Source organism: Camelus dromedarius, chromosome 10 (assembly GCF_036321535.1).
Source record: "Camelus dromedarius isolate mCamDro1 chromosome 10, mCamDro1.pat, whole genome shotgun sequence".
NCBI lineage: Eukaryota > Metazoa > Chordata > Mammalia > Artiodactyla > Camelidae > Camelus > Camelus dromedarius.
In genome coordinates this window covers 1,894,681-1,913,603 of record NC_087445.1, presented here as the reverse complement: position 1 = coordinate 1,913,603, position 18,923 = coordinate 1,894,681, and the positions used below count along the sequence as shown (strand labels likewise).

The window sequence follows — 18,923 nt, the reverse complement described above, 5'->3', positions numbered from 1 at the left end:
CCAGTAGCCACTTCCTTCTGTCCCTGGGCCCACTACCCGTCTAGATTTCCCAAGCTTTCATTTGAATGAGGTGATGTCACCAGCTTCTAGGTAGCGGAATGTGGGTGTTGGTGGTAAAACAAACCCCATGAGAGAACGTCACCCTGTATAGTCTCTGCCGTCCCTTGTCGCTGCACTGAGGTCAGAAGGGTACCACGTGGAAGGAGTCAGGGTTCTGGAATCACTGTGCAGGCAGTTCCCTCTGACAGTTTGACTTTGGTGGGGAAGGAAAAAGCTTGTTCTCTGCCAGGCTTACAGGTTTGGTCTTGCTGACGTATCCCTGACATCCCTCGGCTAACACGAGCTTGAATATGACCTCGGTGAAACGTGCCAAGGTGGTATGTGTCAGGAAAGCCACGTGGGACGAACCCCTGACAGGATCCTGAATGGTCATTAGCTGTTAACCACAACTCTATTACTGGTCATGTAGGTGGCGGGATCTGTCTGATGTGTCCTTAGGTTATATTTAGGCTGTGTACCTTCTGTAGCAATATATAAAAGAAGTGCGGAGTACATCGTACCAGCAGGCACTTGCTGTTAACCAGCCCCATTAATGGTGATATTAAATTGAATTAATTTGAATTAAATTAAATCAACTAATTAAATTAAACTGAATCTTTCATGTTTCTTCCCCCTAAAAGTCGTCATTTAAGCCTATAATATTAATACCATGTGAGTAGATACATTCAGGTTATACGTATGTCCTCTTAACCGTCTAGATTTTACCCACTAATTTTAGCATTTACTTCTGATCTTTGCCCAAATGAATGATCATATTTGGAAAACCTTTTAATTTGTTCCGTTATTCCTCCTGTGCTTATGGTACAGGAGAGGTTTCGCTCCAGAGTTTTTCATTTGTGTCCGTTTAGGCTCTGATTTCTTCTTCAGTCAGCAGGTAATCCTTAGCTAGTGTGTTATGTTTTGTTTTGCTTTGTTTTTATGCTCAAACCATCTGAGATAAGGCCAGGGGACGATCATTAGAACTGACCCCTGTGTCCTTTTACTAGGTTTCTGAATACCTTTTTCCCTGTACCAAACCATTTTTGAACTTGTTCTGATCATGATAACGTTTAAGCTGCCTTTGTAATAAATTGCATTATTGACCAAGGCCTTTATTCACTGCCACCCCCCCCCCCAGTTTTAAGTTTTCCTTAAAATACAATTTTAAGGCCCCTTAAATGTTTTAAAATTCTGATTGGAATATCATTTAATTTAGGATTTTTAAATATCATTCAATATCATTTAATCTAGGATTTTTAAATGCTGCAATGGAAAAGAAGGGGCAATGGATAATCCTAGAAAATGCTTGCAGTGTTTTTGGGATTTAGAACAGGCACCAGCTGAAAAGGAAATGGGGAATTTCAGGTGCTTGGTGTTGGCTCAGAAAATGTGGCTGGATTATTCCAGTCTATCACACCCAAGACATCTCTTTCCCCAGGTACCTCCCACGGAGCTCTCCGTGTTAAGTGTTCTGGGGTTTTAGGCTGTTGCTCACACGGGTAGCATCTGGGACTGAGGAAGGACCTAGGCACCTTGGAGTAGAGACAGGGGCAAGGACTTTGGGCCAATGGTCCTCTCATGTTTGTCTCCCAAAGTTAGGAGGTGTGGGCAGGTCCCCCTTGTCCATCCTGTGGGTAGTAGTCCTGTCACTCCCCCCTGGCCCCAGGAAGGAAGTGGCCCGGGGGACGTTGGCTCCCACTCGATCACCTGCAGTGACAGCCACCTCTCCAGAACCATCCCCAGTGGCGGGCTGTGTCATCGTGGGTGTCGTGGGTGTCCGTATGTGACACTTTTCTTCTTTTAGGGAAAACAAATAATGCAGCGTCATTGTCCTTAGGCTGAGTAGCGTTGGCCGACCCCGCCCTGGGAGGTGGCTGGAGACCCGGGGGCAGTAACTGCACCTGCGCCGGGGGGGACTGGCAGGGCGGGGCTGGGCAGGACGTCCCCACGTGGTGGCGCCGCGGGCTGGGTCCCCGCACAGCGGGGCGATGAGGAGTGGACACAGGGAGGTGCGTGCCAGCCCTAAAGACAGACCGCAGGCAGGGCACAGGGAGCGCATCAATCATGAGGCAGGAGGAGAGGCAGGAACTGGGGGCGGCACCCGGGCTGGAGGTGCTGGGAGGCCCCTGTCAGTGCCTTTTGGGAGTCTGTGAAAAGCCCCACCGAGACTCATTTTGATCAGTTAAAATTAAATCAGATAATGAATTAAATAAAAGGGTATGAAATTCCATCCTGTTGCTTGGCTCAGAGATTCTGAAGTTTGCTGCTTTGACATACGCGGCAAAGTTTATATTATATAAACCAAAAGGAAGAGAGGACCACTGAGAGAACCGCCCAAAGTGGATTCCTTTCCAACATTTCTGCCCACCCCTCCCCTTGTTTCTCTCCCAGTAAAAACGCATGCAGGGCCTTAGGGTTTTTATCCATGAATTATTGGGATAAATCTGAATTGTTTGCAAGATCCATTTATGAATAATAACAAGTCCCACTGATAGGATCAGTTAGCTTTTTTTTTTTTAGTGTTTTATTTTGAAATAATTGTAGATTCCCAGGCAGTTGCAAAGCTAGCACAGAGAGGTCCTCATACCTTTCACACAGCTTGCCTGATGTTACCTAATTGTAGTACAATATGAAAACCAGGAAAGGTACATTGGCACAATTCTAACAGTCTATAAACTTTTTATTTCAACAGTTATTACATTATGCAACTTCTCCCATTTATTTTAAAATCATCTTTTACTGAGATATAGTTGACATATCATTAATTTCATGTGTACATGATTCGATATACATATATATTGTGAAATCACTGTAATAAATCTAGTTAACATCCATCACCACACAGTTATAATTGTTTATAGTAATCTCGTATTATGCTTTGAGTTTTTGTGGTGTCATTTATAACGTCTCATTTATTTCTGATTTTGAGCCCTCTTTTTCTTGGTGAGTCTTAGCTAAAGCCTTGTCAGTTTTGCCTGTCAGTTTTAGCACATGCTTAAATTCACGTAACCAGCACCACAATCAAAATACAAGGTATCTTCCATCAGGTATCCATTTCTATAATTTTGTCATTTCATATAAATAGAATCATATAGCATATAACTTTCTAGACAGGCCTCTTTCAGCATAATTCCCTTGGGGTTCATTAAAGTTGTATATAATTAACAGTTCACCCTTTTTACTGCTGCATAATATTCTACAAGACATAATGTGGATGTACTATAGTTTGTTTATACATTCACCCACTGAAGGACATCTGCGTTTCCAGTTTTAATTATAACACATCTGATAGGAACAATGTGTGCAGGTTTTTGCGTGAACATGAATTTTTCATTTTTCTATGATGAATGCCCAGGAGTGAGAATTCTCTTGGTTGTACGGTAAGTGTATGTTTAATTTTGTAAGAAGCTGCAAAACTATTTCCAGAGTGCCTTTCCCATTTTTCATTGCCATCAACAATATGTGAGAAATCTACTTGTTCTGTATCCTTGTTTGCACATGTTATTGTAAGTATTTTAAACTTTAGGTTTTTTGTTTTGTTTTGTTTTGTTTTTTACCATTTGTAAATTGAAGTATAGTCGGTTTACAATGTGTCCATTTCTGGTGTACAGCATAATGTTTCAGTCATATGTATACATACCTGTATTTGTCCTTTTCCATTATAGGTACTACAAGATATTGAATATAATTCCCTATGCTATACAGTAGAAACTTGTTTATGTATTTTATATATAGTACTTAGTATCTGAAAATCTCGAACTCCCAATTTATCCCTTCCCACCCCTTTTCCCCCTGGTAACCGTGTTTCTTTTCTATGTCATGAGTCTTTTTCTGTTTTGTAAATAAGTTCACTTGTGGTTTTTTTGTTTTTTTTTTTTAGAGTCCATGTATAAGTGATATCATATTGTATTTTTCTCTTTTTGGCTGGCTTCACTTAGAATGATGATCTCCAGGTCCATCCATGTTGCTGCAAATGGCATTATTTTATTCTTTCTTATGGCTGAGTAGTAGTCCATTGTTTATACAGACCACAACTTCTTTATCCAGTCATCTGTGGATGGACATTCAGATTGTTTCCATGTCTTGGTTATTGTAAATAGTGCTGCTATGAACACTGGGGTTAAAGTTTAGCCATTTTAATAGGTACCTCATTGTGGTTTCAATTTGCTGTTCCCTATTTTCAAGTGATGCCTTTAGTATCTTTGCATTTATGTGCCATTCTGTTCTGTGTGTGGGTCTTAACTTATGGAGGTGACTGATGACACGAAGAAGTCAATGCCATTGAAAAAAAAGTTTAATATTTCCCACAGTTCCCATAAAAGTGAGAGGCACAGCACACCACAAGGGCCATGGGAGGAATGCCAGGCTTGGTAAGGCAGCAGAAGATGGGAGAAAGGGGAAAGCCTCGGCCAGAGGGGCAGAGTGAGGAGTTTAGCATTGCTACTTTGAATAATCTGGTGGTCTTTATAGGGGTGATTCCAAGTTGCCTGGCTCCTGGCTCTGTGATTATTAAGGGTAAAGAATACTGCCTACGGGGGTGTGTGGCTAGATAAGGTTTAACTCTGGATAATTTGCATCATCAAAGGCATGCTCCCAGCTGAATCATTTGCTGTTTAAGAACTGGCCTGTCCCAGGAAGAGCAGTCTTTTCTCAGCCAGAAAGGGTTTTTTAAGATGTCAAAACATCATTGTATACAGAAAATTAAAAATCATGCAGTAGGCATCAGTGTATTCTCACTGCTAGAGATTCTTTTCATGCCTTGTGTCCATTTTTTAACTGGGTTGTTTTGTTACTATTTTAAAAATGCTTTATATAGTTGCGATGCAAAGTCCTCTGACATATAGTTTGCAAATCATTTTGTCTGTAGCTTGTATTTTCATCTTCTTGCTATTGTCTTTCACAGAGTAAATGTTTTATTTTGATGTCCAATGTATCAATTTTCTACTCTATATTTATCTTCTATTTATCATGAGTATGTTGCCATGACTAAGTTTGGGGAAAATATTTCCCATTTTTTCTAAAGTTTTTTAGTTTTATATTTTATATTGAAACCTGTTGATCCATTTGGAAATTTTGCATTGGGGTTTTAGGTTTAGACACGTGTGTGTGTGTGTGTATAGGAAATAGATATGTAATTTATTTTTGTGTTGATCTTGTAACCTGCAACCTTGAATTACTTCATTAATTCTAGGAAGTTTTTAGTTTTAGGCTTTTTTTTTTTCTGGGTTCCTTGGGATTTTGTACATATATAGACAATTAATGTCATATGTAAATAGGTAAAACTTTATATTTTTCTTTTACAACCTATATGTCATTTTTTTTGGACTTATTGTGCTGGCTAGACTTCCAGTACTATGTTGAATAAGAATGATGAAAATGGACATCTTTGCTTTGGTCCTAGTTTTAAGAGGAAGACATTCAGTCTTTTGTTATTAAGTACGTTAGCTGTGTTTTCAATAGATGATCTTTGTCAAGTTGGTGACATTCTCCTCTATTCCTGATTTGCTGTGTTTTTTTAAACATTAAATGGAATTGCATTTTGTCAAATGCTTTTTCTGCATTGATAAGATGTCATTTTTCTTTTTAGTTTAATATGGTGGATTAATTTGTTTTCACATGTTGAATGAGTCTGGCATTTCTGGAATAAATTCTACTTTGTTGTGATTTTTGTTTGTATGTATTGCTAGATTTGATTAATAAATTTTTATGGATTTTAAAATATAAATTTATGAGAGAGATAACTTTAGTTCTCTTTTTTCCTTTTTAAACTTTGTCATGTTTTAGTGTAAGTAATACTGGCCTCCTAAAGTGCGTTGTAAAGTATTCTCTCCTGTTCTCAAAGAGTTTGGGTAGAACTGGTACTAATTCTTTAAATGTGGAAGAATTCTTGATTACAGTCATCTGGGCCTGAATATTGCTTTTCTGGAAGGCTTTTTTACTTTGAATTCTATTTGTTTAATAGTTACAGAAAAATTTAGATTATCTGTTTTATCTTGAGTGAGTTTTGGTAATTTGTGGCTTTGAGATATTAATCTCACTACTGGTCAGTTTCACACAAAGTGTCAAATTGATGCACATAGTTTTTTGTAGTGTCCCCTGAATATCCTTTTAATATTTGTATAGTGATATCATCATTTTCAGTCCTGAATTTGGTAATTTGTATCCTGTTTTTGTTTTTTTTTTTTCCAGTCACAGTAGTTTTATCAATTTTATTTCTCTTTTCAAAGGATGAAGTTCTGGTTTGTTAGATTTTCTGTTCTCAACATGATTGACTCTTGCTTTTAAACTATTTCTTTGCTTCTGCTTGCTTTGGATTTATTTCACTCTGCTGTTTTTGTTTCTTGAGATGAGAGCTTAGACTATCAACTTGAGACCCTTCTTTTCTAATGTAAGTTTTGGCAGTATGAATTTCTCACTCAGCATTATTTTAGCTCTAATGCAGTTTTAACAAGTTTTTTCCTTTTCATTCAGTTCAAATTGTTTTCGTTTCCTTTGCAACTTCCTCTGCCCCATGGAATATTTAGAAATGTGTTGTCTAATTTCCAAGCGTTTTAAGACTTTCTTATCTTTTTGTTATTCATTTCTAGTTTGATTTCAGTATAGCCAGAAGATATCAATGTTTGAAATTTTACAATTTTTCATTGTATATGGTCTGTTTTATTGAGTGTTTCATTTGTTCTTGAAATGTATATTCCTCTGTTGCTGGGTGGTTCATTCTGTAAAGTGCTAATTATGTTCAGTTGCTTGAAGTGCTGTTCAGTTCTTTCATAGTCTTGCTGATTTCCTATTTAGTGATCCTATCAATTGCTGGGAGGGATGTTGAATTCAACAACCATAATTTGTTTCTCAGTTTTGGCTTCATGTATGTTGATGTTGTTTTATGCACACAGGACTCCTGTATTCCTGGTGGGTAGAGCCTTCTACCATGCAATGTCATGTTATACCTTGGAAATATATTTTGTTTTGTTTTTTTCTGTGAAGTCTACCTTTAGTGTTTGGCTTCTTTTAGTTTAGCATGTGTCCAGGTTTATCTGTGTTGTATTGTGTGTCAGTATTTCATTCCTTTTATATGGCTGGATAGTATTATGTTTTACAGATACACCACATTCTGTTTATCCATTCATCTGCTGATGGACCCTTGGGTTGTTTCCATCTTCTGGCTACTGTGAATAGTGCTGCTATGACATTCATATACAAGTTTTTGTTTGAACTTTTTCAGTACTTTTGGGGATCACACACACACACACACGTGTAGAATTGCCACAAAGTCAGACCAGGTAGTTTCTTAAGTTTATTCATTGGGTATCAAGCCAGTGAGCTGATAATTAAGCTAATTATACTGCTGTCAGTTCACAGTCAGCTCCTTAAAACACTGGAAGACCACGAAGCTAGCCAGTTGACCACAGAGGTTAATGGCACTTGAAGACTATACTGCCTTCAACAAGAAAAGATGTGTTCCTCTCTTGTTATGTGCAGCTGCCTGGGTAGAAGGGCAGTATATATACAGCACTTCTGCTGGGCCTCTAGGGAGACCTTGAATGTGAGAGGTAAGGCACTATACACCCGGCAAGGAAAGACAAACATGGAGGCAGGTCAGAACAGGTGTCACAGTCCTTCCATGGGGCTCTGACATGTCTCCTAGGAGGTAGACTCTTGAACCTGAGAAAATAAAATCCTTCTTGTAATTGTCAGAAGGTTGATGTGGAAGTAAAAGTGAGGGGAACTACTGGTGTAATGGATTAAAGAGATGATCCCAAGAAATAATCACTTTGCTTTCCCATTTGGTTGATCTTGAAAATCCAATTTATCATTATTACCATTTTGCACATTTGCTTGAATGTGTACTTAAGAAGTATTTGTGTGGAAGCAAAGCCCTCCACCTGCCACTGCCCCTCCCCAAAGTCTGTACTCTCCAGTGCTAATAAAACCCAACAGATTTGTAGACATAATTTTGAACTAGGAATACTAGTTTATTGAAAATAAATTGTCTTGGCTGCAAGATATCTGAAGAACAGTATTGTATACTCCTGAATATTAAGAACAAGTTATGTTTCTTTTAGTGATTTTAGAAAATATTCAAGTCTGAGTGGGAGCTTACAGCAATAACTAACTTCCCTTAACTACTTACAATAAATGAATTATCTCAAAATATAATTTGAGGCATCAAAAGGAAAAAAATGCTCAGATATTACTTTGATAATTCTACCTTCAAGTATTTCTGAGTGGTCAATGTGCAGAGGGACTATTCATGTTTGGGACACATTGTGAACGAGACAGATACAAATTCCTGCCCTCCTGGAGGCTTCTCTTCCTAGCTTGAAGATCCTTGGAAGGCAGGCAAACAGAAAACTGACTCTGCCAGTACCCGGACGAGGGACCCATCTACTGGAATAAAATTCAGCACTTGGAAGGGAGGTCAACCAGGCAGGGAGAACGGGGCATTTGTGACTCCAGCACAGACCACAGCCTCCAGTTAATAATGTATTATGTGGAGTGGTGGGTGTCCCCAGCAAGGGGGCAGCAGATGAAGCCTGAGTGCCACTGTGGGACTTTTGTCACCTGGCCTCCCATTCAGGCCACTTGGGTGAATTGGTTCCATCCTGGTGGGTAGATGATCCCAAACTTAATAGCAAATCCAATCATAATCCTAAAACATTTTAAACGAGGCATGAAGATGACTCTTAAGTATCTTAAACTGAGAAAAACTGTATCAAAGAATGACTTTCCTTGTAATATTACCAACTGCTGTAAAATGGAGTACGCAGTCATCTCTTGTCAGGGAATATAGTATTAACTGGACATGATCTTATTACAGGTGAATCTCCTTGGCAAGGCTGCTGGCAGCTCTGGAGCTAACAGTGTAACTGGCCTGTGATGTTACATCCCCAAAGTCCTTGTAAGTATTCCCCTTTTCTAACCTTGATTCAGTGCCAGACCAGAAAGACAGAGTAGTTTGGCTCATATGAGGTATGTGCCATCCCTGTTCATAGGAGAATGTTACTAATACAAAAGAACACTGGAAATGGGTCATAAGTAGCCATATGCAGTATCTTTACAAATGACAAGTTAGTATATGAAGATGTTTAAAATCAGTAGAAAAGGGTGAACTGATCAAATGGCATGTGGAGCACTGGCTACTAATCCAGAAGAAAAAAACTGTCATTCTTTTATCAAATGACATCAAAAGAGGCACTGGATATATATAAAGACTCTTACTTTGTATCCAGGGTAAGGTGGCGAATTTTTGCCATTAGCACGATGGTGGGTCCAGGTAGCAATGCTGGCTATCAGGGTAGTGGGGGCTTGATCAGCAGCTTGGTTCCAGTCAGTCTTACCAGAGAATAGTCTTTTACCATGTGAGTCCACCCTGTGCTCAGCAGCTGTCACTTTTCCCCCACAGTTCACGGCACCACACAGGGGTTCTTTTTTAAGCCTATAATTTTACAACAGACACATCAAATAGCTACTAGGCACAGTGAGAGGGCAAGAGCCAGTGACAACGCACCAAGTTTCATCAAAGGGAATCCTGGCCAGAGCTGAGAACACCCTCGTGTTCTGCCCAGTGACTGGAGCAGCTGCATCATCATGCAGTCTTGGGGCCTGCATAATGGCACGAGGGCAAGCAGTCCCATGTCCAGGCGGTTTCAGCTGGCCAGACTATCAGGCCCAGTTATGGTTCCTATGAACTGGGGGCCCTACTGAGCCAGGAGCGTTGCTCCACGCAGCAAGGTCCGGGATACACGGCCCCTCTGAGGGACAGCTGCAACTACCTCAAGTTTGGCTGAGATGCTGCTGGGACCAGGGAGGCCTTGCACTCGTCAGAGCTGGGTGTGGCACCCAACAGGAGCAGTCACAGTGCACTAGGCAGGCCCAAACCCCACTTAGATCAAAGGGAGATCGGGACATTTAGATTAGCTGTGCGCCAAGAGGGAAAATGTAATTCCTGCGAATGCGAAGATTACCAGCACATGTGGTGTGAGTGATCGAACAGGGCATGACTCCATCCGGTAGGGTTTCCGTAGTCCCTTGAAATAGAAGTTTGTGTTAATTCTGATACTACTCTCCAGGTTTTGTATTGGGTAAAAGTCTTCCTATACTCATATAAATATGTTCCTCTCCTGTGTGAATTTTCTGTCAGATGGGTTGGTCTTTTGGTCAGAAGGATTTTCCATAGTTCTTATATCAATAGGGTTTTTCCGCTCCCTGAGTTCTCTGGCATACATTTAGGATTGACTTCTTATGCAATTTTCCATATTCATTACATTCAGAAAGATTTTCCCCACTGTGAGTTCTCTGATGTATTCTGAGGTTTGACTTCTGGCCAAAAGTTTTCCCACATTTATTACACTGAAAGGGTTTCTCCCCTGTATGAATTCTCTGATGATCACTAAGGATTGCCTTCCGGACAAATTTTTTCCCACATTCGTTACATATAAATGGTTTCTCTCCAGTATGAATTCTCTGATGAACTCTGAGGGTTGAAGTCCGGGCGAAAGTTTTCGCACATACATTACATTTAAACGGCTTCTCTCCTGTGTGCGTTTTCTGATGTTGATTGAGATGGTCTTTTCGCCAGAAGGATTTTTCACATTCTTTACACTGATAAGTTTTCTCACCACTATGAGTCCTCTGATGTATTCTGAGGTTTGATTTCTGGCCAAACATTTTCCCACATTCATTACATTGAAAGGCTTTCTCCCCTGTGTGAATTCTCTGATGATCTCTGAGGGTTGACTTTTGAACAAAAGTTTTCCCACATTCGCAACATTCATAGGGTTTCTCTCCTGTGTGAATTCGCTGATGTCCCCTGAGGGTTGACTTCTGGACAAATGTTTTCCCACAGTCATTACATTTATAGGGCTTCTCTGCTGTGTGAATTCTCTGATGTGTACGGAGGTGTGACTTCTGGGAGAAGGTTTTCCCACATTCATTGCACTCAAACGGTTTCTCTCCCGTGTGAGTTCTCTGATGTTGAATGAGGTGTCCTTTTTGACAGAAGGATTTCCCACACTCAGGACACCGATAGGGTTTTACTTCAGAGTGAGTTCTCTGGCGCACTTTGTGGGCTGTTGTCTGGTAGGACCTCCTATTTTCCTGATTTTCAAAGGGCCTATCTGACCCAGTTTGTGCCCTGTCATTGCACACCGGTGGGTTCTCTTCTGGGACGGCTCCCGGAGGCTGAGCGAGGTGTGGCCTCCTGCTGAAGTTATTCCCACTTGCAGTGCATTCACAATGCCTCACAGGCACGTTAAGTTTGCTGGATTCCTTGACAGCCAGCTTCTCACAGGAGCTCCCGCGCTGGCTAAGATGACAGTGTTTCTCCCCAGTCCCATTTCTTCTGGGGTCAAACGGAGTTGTTTTATCACAGCTTTTCCTAAATTCATCATCTTTGCAGGATTCTTCCTCTGTGGGAGTATTCTTATGTTTAAAGCAGGCAGCCTCATTATAGAAGGCTTTTTCAATCTCATTAAGTTCAAAAGCTTGCTTCAGTGTTTGACATTTTTGATGCTCAGAAAGATTTTCCTTATAATGGAGGGTTTCTCCATTTTTATTATATTCATGAAACTTCTCTCCAGTATAAGTTCTCTCAAACTTAATTTTGAGAGGCAAATTTTCACATATATTATAACAATCTGTCTCTTTTGTTGAGTATGTCCTATTATTAATGATAAATTGAGTAATACTTTGCAGACTAACTCCCCTTGAGTCACATCTACAGGCCATTTTTGTGGAGGAAACAGGAGCAACGTGCAGATTAAATGGTATTCTCAAAACTTCGTCTTCCTCTCTAGTCAATGGTTTATTATTGCCACACGTTACTTGTTGCAAGTGTTTGCCTTTGATTTTCTTGTTCTTTCTGATTACATTGTTGTCTCTGTAATCTAAAACAGAAACATTGTATAAACATTGTATGAATCTTACATTTCGTATGGGTGGGGATTATCAACATACAGCCTATGTTACATGTCATTTTTTTGTTTCTCAACATTAACTAGGGTGTGTGTGTGTGTGAGAGAGAGAGAGTGAGAGAGAAAATTTACATATTCACTCTCCTTTAAAAAATAATGCTGATAGTTGTAAATACATATTTGTATTTGGATTGTGATAAACTGGATCTTCTTACCTGGGTGGAGAAGGGAGAGAAATTTGACTTCTATGGGAGTGATTATTTTAGGGAGCAGGAAAACCAGTGACTACAACAAAGACTTACAAACCTGAGCAGAGTAACAACAACAATTAGGAGAAAACAGGCATTGACGGGCTAGGCTCGACAGGGGAGTGGCTTGGTTTGAGGAAGTAAATTACAACAGAGGTCCAACATTATCTAGGCTATATTGGTCAAATGCTCAAGAGTCTTCATACTTCAATTTGATATCATTCCTTATTTCCATTCAATCCTTCAGAATCCAACTGACAGCAGCAACTTCCTCTTAATTAAATGAAGAACTAATAGTGGAGGATTTAACCCATTTTGCAGCTGTGAGTCACAGAAATACAAACAAGTGTAAAACTCATGAAAAGTAAGTTGATTCTTGCAATTAAACTAGATTCACTGCTCAATTCTGGCTGTGGTTACTTTGATTTATTCCATCTATGAAAACTGAAGATAAGTGAATCTGATCACCTCATTCAAAATTCCTACATTTCAGTTTCATATGAGGGATGCAATTTTAAGTGGAGTTTCATGGAAGGCCTTAATGCAAAGATGATACTTTAAAAAGATCCAAATTCTTTATGCATTCTAGATGCCTATCATTTATGGCTTAAATAAATTGTGAATATTACCTGTTACTTTTGGCTCATCCTTCAACTCTCTGTTAAGCATGAAACAATTTATATTTGCATAAAACTTACACGTGCAATTTCACAGTAAAGAGTGACCAGTCATGGAATTAGAAACCACATCAAGAAAGAGAACATAAATGGAAAAATCCCCAGTTATCCCCACCCAGGTACAACTTCCTCATCCTGAAGGGCTTACCACTCCCCTAACAATCATGTAATCACCTCCCTGATTGTCCTTGTAGTTTTACCACCTAAAACTAGAACTGAGTTTCGCCTGTTCCTGACATTTACATAAATGTAACCATACATGCATATTTATATTTTTGCTTAATATTTTGTCTGCAATTACTGTGTAAGACTTCATATAACTGTAATTCTCCCTTAAGAAGTAACTATTCCTTCATTCTGTTGCTAAGGAACCCAACCTTTAGCAAAAATAAGCAACATTGTCATAAACATTGTTTTACTCATTCTAGAGAATCCCATCATGCCTCTCTGTAGGGGATACAGCTGAAAATGACTGCCTGGTTACAGGTGTGCAAACCTTCAGCTGTATTTGGTAACATCCTCCTGACTGCACAGAGGTTTTATCAGTTTACCTTTTCAGTCAGTTAATAAGGGTCTTTAATACTTCACATCCTCACTGGGACTTGCCGTGGCCAGATCTGTTACTCTCATTTCATATCGTACGTATCACTTATCTCACCTTATACTTTATTTTACACTGTGAAACGTAACGAGGTTGAACACATTTTGAAAGGTTGCATGGCTGTGTGAAAGTTCCTGTTTAGTCTTTCACCTGTATTTCAGTTGGGCTGCTGTGCTCTTCTGTGCTGACTTGCTGAAGTTTTCACACTTTCAGGATGCTTATCCTTTCTAGGTTACTTGTACTGTACACATATCATGCTATTCTGTGCACTGTCTTTTCATCCTTTTAAAGATATCTTTTAGGAACAAAACTCAATTTTAATGTAGTTAAGTTTATTAATCACTTTGTTTTGACTGGTGCTTCTTGCACCTTTGAGACTTGTAAGAAAAGTCTTGAAATGCAAAGGTGTTCACTGCTAAACTGTCTTCTTGGAGTCTGACTACCCTACAAAATTCTGTTAGTGCTCAGTAACTCACCTCTGTGGCTCTGGTTTGAGACTTCTTCCTCTGAGAACCAAGGCTCTTCTCCTTTCTCCAACTTGAAGATCACCTCTGGTTTGAAAATGCAGTTAACTGCAAACAGGCAACAAGGGAGTACTTAGGCCAGATAATGAGATTTTCAGTCTCCAAAAGTGGAAAAACTTCAGGAACAGTATCCTGAAGGTCTTCATTCGAATTTATCACTGGGAGTTGACAACACAGACACTTTCTATTTCTCACCAGGGCTTAGTTACATTACACTCCTGAATGAAAAGGCAAAACAACATTAACACCTCAAGTATTCATGTGCACTGATGCATAAAAAGGAAATGCCTTCTACATGGAGTTGTGAGGGTAAGTCATGCTTATAAGCTCACCCACTGAGACTAGGTTGTTGTAGTTCTCCAGCATCACATCTCTGTACAGGGTCTTCTGAACAGGACCCATTTGCTGCCACTCCTCCTGGGTGAGCTCCACAGTCACGTCCTTGAAAGACACTGATGCCTGCAAGAGCACATCTCTGTTCAGTCTGAAGGGTTCAGAATTAGATGACACACAAAGTACACATGAAAACACTTCTTATGCTTACTGTAAAGAGCTTAAAACAAATGAATATAAAGGAGCAGAGACTTCAGTGGCCACACGTGACAAAGAATACAGATTCTACAGAATTAGGCCAAAAGAGTCACTAAACAAATATGTAACAACAGCTGCGGGGGGGAGATTCTGATTACAAAGTGCACATTATATTTTAAATGTCCAGTTTTCAACAAAAATTTGAGACATGCAAACAGGTAAGAAAGTATGGCTTCTATACAGGGGGGAAAAACTACGTATGAAACAGTGTAAAAACTGTCTCTGAGGAAGTTTAGACACTGGACTTACCAGACCAAGACTTTTCATCAACTATTTTAAAGTACAGTAATTGAAGAGAAAAATTCCCTAGACGGATCAAGAGCATATCTAAACAGGCAGAAGAATCTGCCAACTTGAACATAAATCTATTGAGATGACCCAATCTGAGAACAGTAAAAAGAATGAAGGAAAACGGAGGAGGACAGGAGAGAGCAAAAAGGGCAGAAAGACAAAGAATGAAACTTGGCAGCACAATATGTAATACCCAAGACATGGAAACAACCTATATGTCCATCGACAGAGAATGGGATAAAGAAGCTGTGATATATTTATACAATGGAATACTACTCAGGCATAAAAAAGAGTAAAACAATGCCATTTGCAGCAACATGGATGGACCTTGAGATTGCCATTCTAAGTGAAGTGAGCCAGAAAGAGAAAGAAAAATACCATATGAGATCACTCATATGTGGAATCTTAAAAAAAAAAGAAAAAAAGACACTAATGAGCTCATCTACAAAACAGAAACAGACTCGCAGACATAGTAAACAATCTTATGGTTAACGGAGGAAAGGGGGTGGGAAGGGATAAATTTGGGAGTCTGAGATTTGCAAATATTAACTACTATATATAAAAATTGATAAAAAAACAAATTTCTTCTGCCTAGCACAGGGAACTATATTCAGTATCTTATAAGTCTTTAATGAAAAAGAATATGAAAACAAATATATGTATATATATGTGTATGTATATATGTGTGTGTATGTGTGTGTGTATATATATATGTGTATGTGTATGTGTGTGTGTGTGTGTGTGTGTGTATATATATATATATATATATATATATATATATATATATATATGTATAAAAATATATGACTGGGACATTATGCTGTGCACCAGAGATTGACACATTGTAACTAACTATACTTCAATTAAAAAAAACTTGAAAGCAACAAGAGAGAAGTGACTCAGCAAAATTCAATCAGCATAGTAAACACAGTAATAGAATGAAGGAAATAAACCATGTGATCATATCAACTGATGCAGAAAAAACATCTGACAAAATCCAGCACCATGATAATAACACTCACAAACTAAGAATAAAAGGGAACTTCCTCAACACAGTAAGAAGCACATACAACAATCCACAACTAACATCATATACAATGCTAAAACATAATAAGTTTTCCTTCAAAGGTCAGGAATAAGACAAAGATGTCCACTGTAACCATTTCTAGCAGTTGTAGTGGAAGTTCTAGCCAGAGCAAACAGGCAAAAAATTTTAAAAGGACATTAAAATTAGAAGTAAAACTACTTCTATTCAGACTACATAATCTAATATATAAATATATATATATAAACACTGAATAATCTAGAAAAAACTATTATAGCTAATAATCTTAGCAAATTTTCAGGATTCAAGATCAACACACAAACATTTGTATTTCTATACACTAACAGTGAACAATAAAAAACTTAAAACAATTCCATTTACAATAGAATCAAAAATAATAAAATACTAAGCATGAATTTAACCAAGATGGTGCATGACTTGTACACTCAACACTAGGAAACATTGTTGAAAGGAATTAAAGAAAATCTAAATAAATGGAAGGATGATCTATGTGAGTGGACTGAAAGATTTAATATTAAGATGGTAATTTTCCCCAAAGCGATATACAGATTCAATGAAACTTTATCAAAATCTCAATGGCCTTTTTGCAGAAATGTCAGTCCTAAACTCATTAAATTGCTAGGGACCATGACCAGTCAAAACAGTCTTAAAAGAGAACAACGTTGGAGGACTTATACTTCCTGATTTCAAACTTAACTCTAAAGCAACAGTAGTCAAGATGGGGTGGTACTAGTGTAAAGACAGACATATGGGTCCATCGAATATAGAACTGACAGTCCAGACAGAAACCCACAGTCATTTAATAGCAAAAGGTAGTCTTTTCAACAAAAGATGCTGGGAAAACTGGATAGCCACATGGAAAAGAATAAAACTGGAATCTTACCTCATGCCACAAATTCAAAAATTTCTCAAAATGGGTCAAAGATCTAAATATAAAGTTTAAGCTATCAGAATTCTGGAAGAAATCAGGCATAAACCTTCATGACCTTGGATTTGGCAATATTTCCCTAGATGTTACACAAAAAGCACAAGAAACTAAACAAAAAAACTGGTCTTCAACAAAATTAAAAACTGCGTTATCAGAGAACACTATCAAAATAGTGAAGAGACAACCCACAGAATGGGAGGAAATATTCACAAATTATATATGTCATAAATGTCAAAGTATATAAAGAACTCTTCAACTGAACAACAAAAAGACAAGCTGATTTAAAAATGAGCAAAGAACTTGAATAGACATTTCTCCAAAGCCAGATACACAAATAGCCAATAGGCACGTGAAAAGATGCTCAAAGCTATCATCAGGGAAATGCAAATCAAAACCTAAAGCCCCAAATGAAATACTGCTTCACACTCCCTTAAGATGGCCATAAATAAAAATCAAAAGGAAAGGAACCAGTGGTGGCGACAATGTGGAGAAACGAGCCCCAGTGCACTACCAGTGGGAATGTAAAATGGTGTAATTGTTGTGGAAACCAGTTTGGCAGTCCTAAGTAAGATAAACGTAGTGTTACCAGATAACCAAGCAATTCTACTCGTATATTCAGTTCCCAAAGAAATAAAAAACAGGCATTCATACAAAAACTTGTGTGTGTGTGTATACATATCTTGAATGTTAACAGGAGCACTATTTAGAACAGCCAGAAGGTAAAAACCACACAAATGTCCATCAGTTGTTGAATGGAAAAACAAAATGCGCCATATCCATATAATGGAACTTTGAAAATTACACAAAGTGAAAGACACAGTCACAAAGACCACATAGAAATTCATTTATTTGAAATGTTCACACTAGGCAAATCTATGGAGACAAAATGTAGATTAGCGGTTGCTTAGGGCTGGGGTTGGGGTATGTTGGGAGAGGGGTGAGGGGATAGCTAACTGTTTAGAGCTTTTTTTTTGAGGTGATGAAAATGTTCTGAAATTGCGGTGATGACTGCACAACAGTGAATACACTAAACATCACTGCATTGTATACTTTAAATGTGTGAATTGTATGGTATGGGAATTACATCTCTATAAAGTTATCTTAAAAAGGACACCAGAAAAATAGGATTATTCAGATTTTCTCTATCAAAGAAATCGAATTCATAATTTTAAAACAGCCTTAAAAAAACCCACAAGGCCATGATGCTTTACTAGTAATATTCTCCCAAACATTTCAGAAGAAATAACAGCAATCTTCAACTCTTCCACAGAACAGAAAATGAAGAACCATTTCTCAACTCATTTTATGAAAGCATAATCTTAATGGCAACACTTGACCAGGACATGAAAGGAAAAAGTTCAGGCCAATTATCTCTCCATTAATGTATACTCAAAAATACTCATTCAAATATTAACAAATTAAATCCAGAGACATATTAAGGGATAGTACATCACAACCAGGTGTGAGTCATCCCAGGAAGGCACGATTGGTTAAACACTGATAAATCAATCAACGCGGATCACCCCTTTAACAGAATAAAGAAACAAAATTGTATTATCTCACTAGATGCAGAAAAAGCATTTGACCAGATTTAATACCTATGTGTGATAAAAAATTCTCAGCAAACTAGAAACAGAAAGAGAACTTCCTCACTCTAATGAAGGGCATATGCAAAAAAAAACCAAAAAACAAAAACCCTACAGTTAAAAACAGACTGGTTAAAATGGTTAACTATTGAGTATTTTCCCCCGTAGGTAAGGGAGAAGAAAAGGATGTTTATTATCGTCACTTGTATTCCATATTGTACTGGAAAAATAAAAAGAAATTAAAGACAAAGATTGAAAAGGAAGAAGTAAAATTTTCTTTATTTGCAAAAGACATATTTAAAATCCAAAAGTCTACCAAAATAAGCTAATAACTGAATTTAACAAAACAGCTAGATACAAGATCAATATTAAAAATCCATTGTATTTTAATAAACCAACAACTAGAAAATGAAATTTTAAAATATTATTTACAACAACATCAAAACAGATCAAATACATAGGA

General features: G+C 38.2%; 1 protein-coding gene and 1 long non-coding RNA gene across 9 annotated transcripts in view; one reads left to right on the top strand and one right to left on the bottom strand.

Moving 5' to 3' along the window:
* LOC116151714 (uncharacterized) overlaps positions 1-18,923 on the top strand; it is a 47,524-nt gene that overhangs the window by 15,747 nt on the left and 12,854 nt on the right. For 6 of the 7 annotated variants that reach the window (XR_010382561.1, XR_010382557.1, XR_010382559.1 and 3 more), the window contains exons 3-4: positions 8,855-8,935; positions 12,444-12,600. This is a non-coding gene — a long non-coding RNA (uncharacterized LOC116151714). Of the gene's footprint in view, positions 1-8,854; positions 8,936-12,443; positions 12,601-18,923 lie in introns of those variants that run through there. The other variant, XR_010382556.1, reaches the window with a different exon arrangement.
* Positions 7,318-18,923, bottom strand: part of ZNF510 (zinc finger protein 510) — a 39,092-nt gene continuing 27,486 nt past the window's right edge. For both annotated transcript variants that reach the window (XM_064490093.1, XM_064490094.1), the window contains 3 exons: positions 14,331-14,457; positions 13,951-14,046; positions 7,318-11,921 (listed from right to left, as the gene is read on the bottom strand). In XM_064490093.1, coding sequence (XP_064346163.1) covers positions 10,222-11,921; positions 13,951-14,046; positions 14,331-14,457 — 1,923 coding nt within the window. In that variant the 3' untranslated portion in view covers positions 7,318-10,221. The remainder of the gene's footprint in view (positions 11,922-13,950; positions 14,047-14,330; positions 14,458-18,923) is intronic.